The following is a 6,327-nucleotide window of genomic DNA, read 5'->3' on the forward strand; positions in this document are numbered from 1 at the left end:
GTGAAACTGCACAAGCATGACCTTCACTTAAAAGATGCAGCCAGCAATGCAAAAAAGAAGGTTATGTCCTGTTTTCTTTCAACCATACAAAAGGCAAAATTTAAAATCCTAATTATGAGTAGTTCAGGTGAAAAGAGGAATGAGCATAATCTAAGGTGTACTTAAAATAGAAAATTATATTTTATGCATAGCTAGTAGATCAATAATATCTCAGTAGAAAGTGCCACACTTTTTTTTAATGTAAAGAGAAATATATGATTTGGAGGGTGATTTTGGCCTTCAGTTCCCTCCATACAGTCTTATCTTAGGTCCGCTGTGCATTCTGAAATGCATAGTCTGTGGTCATAATCACATTTCAAAGCCTACCTATGACTCTGCACTCAGTGGGAACCATACTGCATTTTACATTATCTTGTGAAAGGTCTTTTCCTCTGGATCAGTATTGATTTTTAACTTGTTTGAAATGTCCAGGGTTTTGTAGTGCAGCTTGAAAGGAGATTAAATGAAGAATGCATTTTGCTTTTCAATTATTAGCTGAAAACATTATTTTTGTCTGTAGCAGTAATAACCGTTGTAGTAATATGTTCAGCTACCTTGAAATTTTCAGTTACTATAAAAGCATTATACTTGCACTGATGGGATTTGTTTTACTGATCCTCTTTTGTACTATAATTTTTTTCAGGCAATCTAGCTTGACTGGTCAAGCTAAATTAGTTGGAGTTTGAATGTCATTTCATGGCAAGTTACCTGTGAGCTTCCAGTGAGTTTCTGGGTACGGTTCAGTAATGCAGTGTTTATTTTCTGCGTTGTTCAGATTTGACTCTTAAAAAATTTGCATTCACACCTATTTTAGACAGATAAGGTCAAATGAGTCTAGCTAGTGTGGCACTCCAGGAAGTTACTGCCCCTCAAAGTTCCATCCATTGTGCTTCCATGCTAAAGACTGCTTCCACAGCAGTGAAACCAGTTAAAGCATATGAATCAGCATACATATGCTGATTTTACCCCATGGCATAAAGTCTATACACTTTCTTCTGCAGTCCAGAAGCAGCCACCATACTAAACCAGTGCAGGCAAGGGCATATGTGTACTCTTCTGTTGGCATCCACTATCAGGCAGCAGCTAAAAGCTGGAAATCAGAATATCTTGGATGACTACAACTGTTAACTGAGAAAGTCTGTGTTGATTTTTCTTCTTTTTGTATCCTCGCTTCATTTGGTGTTTGTAATGTCATAGCAAGCAGGTGTCACTAAGTAAAAACAAACTCACTCCTAGCTAGGGGTATCTGATGTGTTTAATTTGTCCTACTCTCCCCTGTTTCTGGTCAGAATCCAGAGCTGCTAATTTCCTTAGCAGACTGAAAACAAATTAGTAGATAATGTCTAAGACTAGCAGGTAACTTTTGAGAATTTATGAATCTACAGATTCTTTGCTGTCTTTACGTGCTGCGTGTTACCAAGGTTGTCTCAGGTCTGCTTTGGATGGTGCCTTCTTTGAAGGTTTCTGTAAAGACTTGGCACGTTAAATTTTTATTTTAGTGGTAATAAGGCCAGTTTGATGTTACCAGATGAAAGCGAGTCGGGAAGGCTGGAATAAAAACCACACAGAACGACTGTACTTCAAAAATCACTTATGGAACCATTATTTACCTGGTCAGGTGACCATGTAGTATTTCTAGTAATTTGTCATTCTATGGATTATCACAACACAATACCTTGTGCTTTTTGAAGCTGTGCCGATGTGGCATTGTGCACTGGCATAGTAATGTTGTCTTAATGTTGCTACTTAGATATTAAAGTGAGAGCAAGATGTTTCATCAAGAGGCTTCAATCAATTCTTGGTCTTGCTGAACTGACTTTTTCTAATATATTGAAGGTGATGAGAAATTTCTTCTGAAATGTTAGTACTAGTGAGGAGAAGAAGTTTTTAGAAGACATAACTTACATGTCTGTAGCAGATAGCTGCCTGCATAAAGGAGCTACTAATGACAGTAAAATTCCAAATAGTTTTGATTAAGAGGTAATCTATTGCTCTAAGCTTGTTTGCTTTAGATTTAGAGTCTGATGAGGCTGTGTGGGACACAGACACCTTATTTCTCCTGTGGGATTTTTTTCACTTTATTTTCATTCATACTTTAGCACGAGCACTACATAAATAGTCTTGGCAAGTGGGGGCATTGGTTCACTAAATAGTCAGGTGGCTCTTCAAAACTGAAACTGGAAGAAAAATGACAAAAAACTAGACAGTATGTGCATCAGTCTTCCAGGCTGTCATGAAATGATGCTGCTAGCAGCTTTATCTGTAGTGAGTTTCTGATAACTCTTCTATAGTATGAGACAAGATCTTTTTCCTCCTGTCCGGTTCCTCCAACTCTGTGTAGGAAAAAACTGCTGCCAAATGTCAAACAAATCCTAACTGTGCCATCCCACAGAGGGGTCTTTGGGAAGGGGAATGATGTTATGGAAGCGACCAGTTTTAGGTCTGCCTCATCTCTCTAGCTACTTTTTCTGTGTATGTTATGTTCAGCTACCTTGAAAGAAAACAAGTTGCACAGCAGGTCCAAATGACATGGCATGGCCTGGTCCATAGGTAAAATGCTTCTTGGGGAACAGTTTGTGGGCTAGTGCTGTATGATATTTTATTGTGACAGGATTTTCTAAACAAGTATGTACTAAATGCTAGAAAGTCAGAGAACCTGGAATAACCGCAAAAGCTGTTGCTGTATTGATAAAATCTAGGTAATTCCAGTTGTTTTGAGTGTGTTCAAATGGGTTGACCCAGTATAATAAATTTAAATCTTACCAACACATTTTTTAAATATGGAATAAAAGAGTATTATGGTCTGTATGTACAGGAACATATTTTTCTGTCCATGTAGACAGACCTCAAATTATCATTATTTCCCAGTAATGATCTAATTGTGAATTTGATGTCTGTCATATTTCAGAATTTCATGGAGCATTCGGATTTAAAATGTCTCATAATGATGTTGCCTTTCCGTTCACCAGAGACCAGCAGAAACTGTCGATGAAGAAGAAAATGTAGAAGAGGAAAATGACAGGGGAGAGGAGGCATATGAAGGAGAGGAAGAATATCCAGAAGTGAATGGAGAGCAAAGCGGGGAAAATGTTAAAGAAAGAAGTGAAGGGGAAGAAAACAAAAAGAAATTAGATGAAAATTATGAAGGTGAAGCAGAGGGAACAGAGAATGTTGACCAAGTGGAGGAAGAGGAACTTGCCCATTTAAATGGCAAGAACAATGAAGAGGATGGTGAGGGAATGGAGCACTTGAACTACCAAAGTGATCTTCAGCCTGAAGAAGAAACAAAAGAGGATTCTGGCAATCAGAACCAGGTGAGTGTTTAGTCTTTCAAACTGTTGTTCTTACGTTATTGTTCCTCATTCATCTCAGCCTTACACTTCTCAGCTGGTCCCTAAGTAGCTCAGCTCTGATAAAGTCCTGAGAGCATTTATGAGAACTTTGGGCTACAGAAAAATTGGTTTGCATCTGTATAGATCAGTTACATCAATAATTACGTTATATGCCTTCCAACTGAGAAAGCAGATGTTTCTCAATAGTTGATGAATCTGTATATCCTGCTTTCCTTAGAATGCTGAATTTTGAAAAAAACTAATAAGAAAAATTCTTCCAATTTCCACAAAAGCACAGTCATTATATATTTCCACACTAGTTTGTCTTTTAGGACAGAGCAGAAGGGTGTGTTTATGACACTACAGTACCTCATTATTTTGATGAATTGACTTTCACAGAAGTTGCATTTTGCAAAGGGCTTTTGCCATTGCTTTGTGGAAGTTTCATCTCCTTTTCTTAGAAATTGGAAAATAGAGTGGAAATGAACAAGATCTTTGAAGCAAGGGGCTTTAGTCAGTTTAAAAGCAAATATCCTATTAATTTAGGAGACATGGTAACGTGCTGGCTTAGATGGAGGGATGCAGCCCAGAAAAATCAAGTGGACTGCCCTGACTGTCACATGAACTGACCAGCTAACAGAATGTGGGAATCAAAGTGTTTTGTTTGACGGGGAGAATCCAGATCTGGGAAGAGTGGGATTCTTGAACATCAGTGCAGAACAAATTGACACATATTCCCTGCCTATAGACTGCTGAAAAACAGTCTTCCTCTGCTTCTTGTGACACTTGTAATGGTTTCTTACACTTTGTAACTGGGCTTTCTTCTGTTTCTGTTTGGCACACGAGAACATTTTTCAATTAAAAGACCTGAGTAACACGACATTTTCTTGGGCCCTGAATTTTCTCTGTGCTTGATATATTATTTTTTTATCTGTTTTTAGAAAAGCTGAAGTTATTTATGGAACTGGAGAAAGTGATTGAGCATTCACTTTAAGTGGATAATATGTGGGTAACTGGATATTTGATTAAAGAACTGTAGGGGGGAAACCTCAAATTTGCTTTCTCCTCTGGAAGGTATATAAGTATAAAGTAAATAAAAATGTTAACATGATCACTCTGGGAAAACATTTTTTCACATTAAGGATACCTTGTGGAAATTTTAATATAACGTGCTAATCCTGTATTGAAATGAAGGGAAGTCTTTGATACCCAAGGATTTTAACAGTACCTGTCCTTTTTCTCTAGGTTGATTCCCATCTGGAAAAAACATCCACGACTCCAAGGGTGACAATCACCAGTCCACAGGAAAGTGAAAAGAATGACCAGAGCAATGACTATGCAGCAGTTGCATAGATAGGAAAAAAGTAATGAGCAGAAAATGAGAGATTGTAATACTTTAAATATTAAAGCATGTTATATTTTGTGATTGGTAACTAGTAATAGGAAGGCAGGTTGAGTACCCGCATAATAAGTATTGAGATGATAATGCAATATGGACTGATAGAAAACAAGCATTAGTAGCTACTAGAAGAACGTAGAATTATTTTTACAGGGTGAGATTTTCTGATAGGATTTAAGGGGGGGGAATACAAGAGTACTGCATAGTAGTATTAGAAATAATGAATGAACTATTCTGTGGTATGAGATAGTTAGCAGTAATAGAACAACCACCAAAATTACACTGTTTCAGGGAAAGGAAAAAACCCCACCCAAATTCAATGTCAAAACTTCTTCGCATATTTTTTCAGGAAAAAAAGAGACACTTTTTTACCTTTTAGTAAGGGCATATGTAGTTTTTTCTTTAAAATTCCACATAATATGTATGATTTTCAGGCATAATATTAAGATATAATTAGAATATGTTCCTCAATTAATGGACTTATGCCCACAGAAAATGGTGTACTATCGTAAGGTGCCAGTTCTAATGTTACTAAATAGTGGATTTTCAATATGTTAATAAGAATCGTTAGTTTTTGCATACATAAATAGTACTTACTTAGCACTATGCCTTTATGTAGATAGCCTGCAATACTGCAGGTAGTTTCCATTTAAAGCACCAAGTTTTCTTGATTGTCCTGCACTGATTCACTAAACAGTGAATTGTTATCATAGCGAACAAAAAATAGAGTATGCAATAGATTAGTTTAAAAAGTTGAATTTGGATGGATTTGTCATTCAGTCTACATGAAATTAAATTTATTAGTGAAAAAAAAAAAAAAAAAAAAGAACAGGCCTGGATTCAAAGTGAAATTTCCATGGAACCATTCCTGTCCATGGAGCCATTTTAATATGTGACACATTAGGATGAGCCCACCAGTTTTCTGTGAAAGTCAGGAACAGTTGCTGCATTTATGAACCCTTTTCATGTCCTTAATGGCTGGAAGTGTGTCATCATCCTTTTGAGCAGGAGCTGTTGCCTGCTAGGCTGTGGCTTAGTATGCATTAGTAAATAAGGCATTGATCCACAGTATTAGTTCTCTTAGTGACACCAATTCCACTGCTCTTATCATTTCTTTCTAGTAATGGGAATAATTTGTAGTTCATGGAAATACAGCCCTGAGCATAATTTTAACTATACAAAGAAATACTGGGTTTCCTGATCATTAATGCTAGTAAATTATTACTACGAGAAACTAAATGTCATTTTTGTTGATTTCATGCCACTAAGACAAGAATTACATTTATGAATAAATTGAACTTGAAGCACTGTTTGAGGAATGTGAAGAACCACTTGTCATGGCTGAAACTCATACAAACATCTTCACTTTTGGTACTAGCTATTAAATATATTTTTCCAGTGGAATAGAGATACATAGAGATCCTGCAGCGCACTTCTGTGTATTGGCAATGTAAGTATAAAAGACATAATGTTAAAAACCATATGAACAAGGTTAGAACAGTTTGCCCCGTGGTATCTCTGTGAGATGTCTGTGAAACCTGTGTCTTTTGTTGAGCC

At 36.7% G+C, this 6,327-nt stretch overlaps 1 protein-coding gene across 1 annotated transcript in view; it reads left to right on the forward strand.

The window, feature by feature from the left end:
• Positions 1-5,579, forward strand: part of DCDC2 (doublecortin domain containing 2) — a 57,492-nt gene extending 51,913 nt beyond the window's left edge. The window contains exons 9-10 of the mRNA XM_027906899.1: positions 3,009-3,353; positions 4,617-5,579. Coding sequence (XP_027762700.1) covers positions 3,009-3,353; positions 4,617-4,724 — 453 coding nt within the window. The 3' untranslated portion in view covers positions 4,725-5,579. The remainder of the gene's footprint in view (positions 1-3,008; positions 3,354-4,616) is intronic.
• Positions 5,580-6,327: the final 748 nt, after the last annotated feature.

This window comes from Empidonax traillii, unplaced genomic scaffold, assembly GCF_003031625.1.
Source record: "Empidonax traillii isolate 1590-97213 ecotype Southwest subspecies unplaced genomic scaffold, ASM303162v1 scaffold1372:size120433, whole genome shotgun sequence".
NCBI lineage: Eukaryota > Metazoa > Chordata > Aves > Passeriformes > Tyrannidae > Empidonax > Empidonax traillii.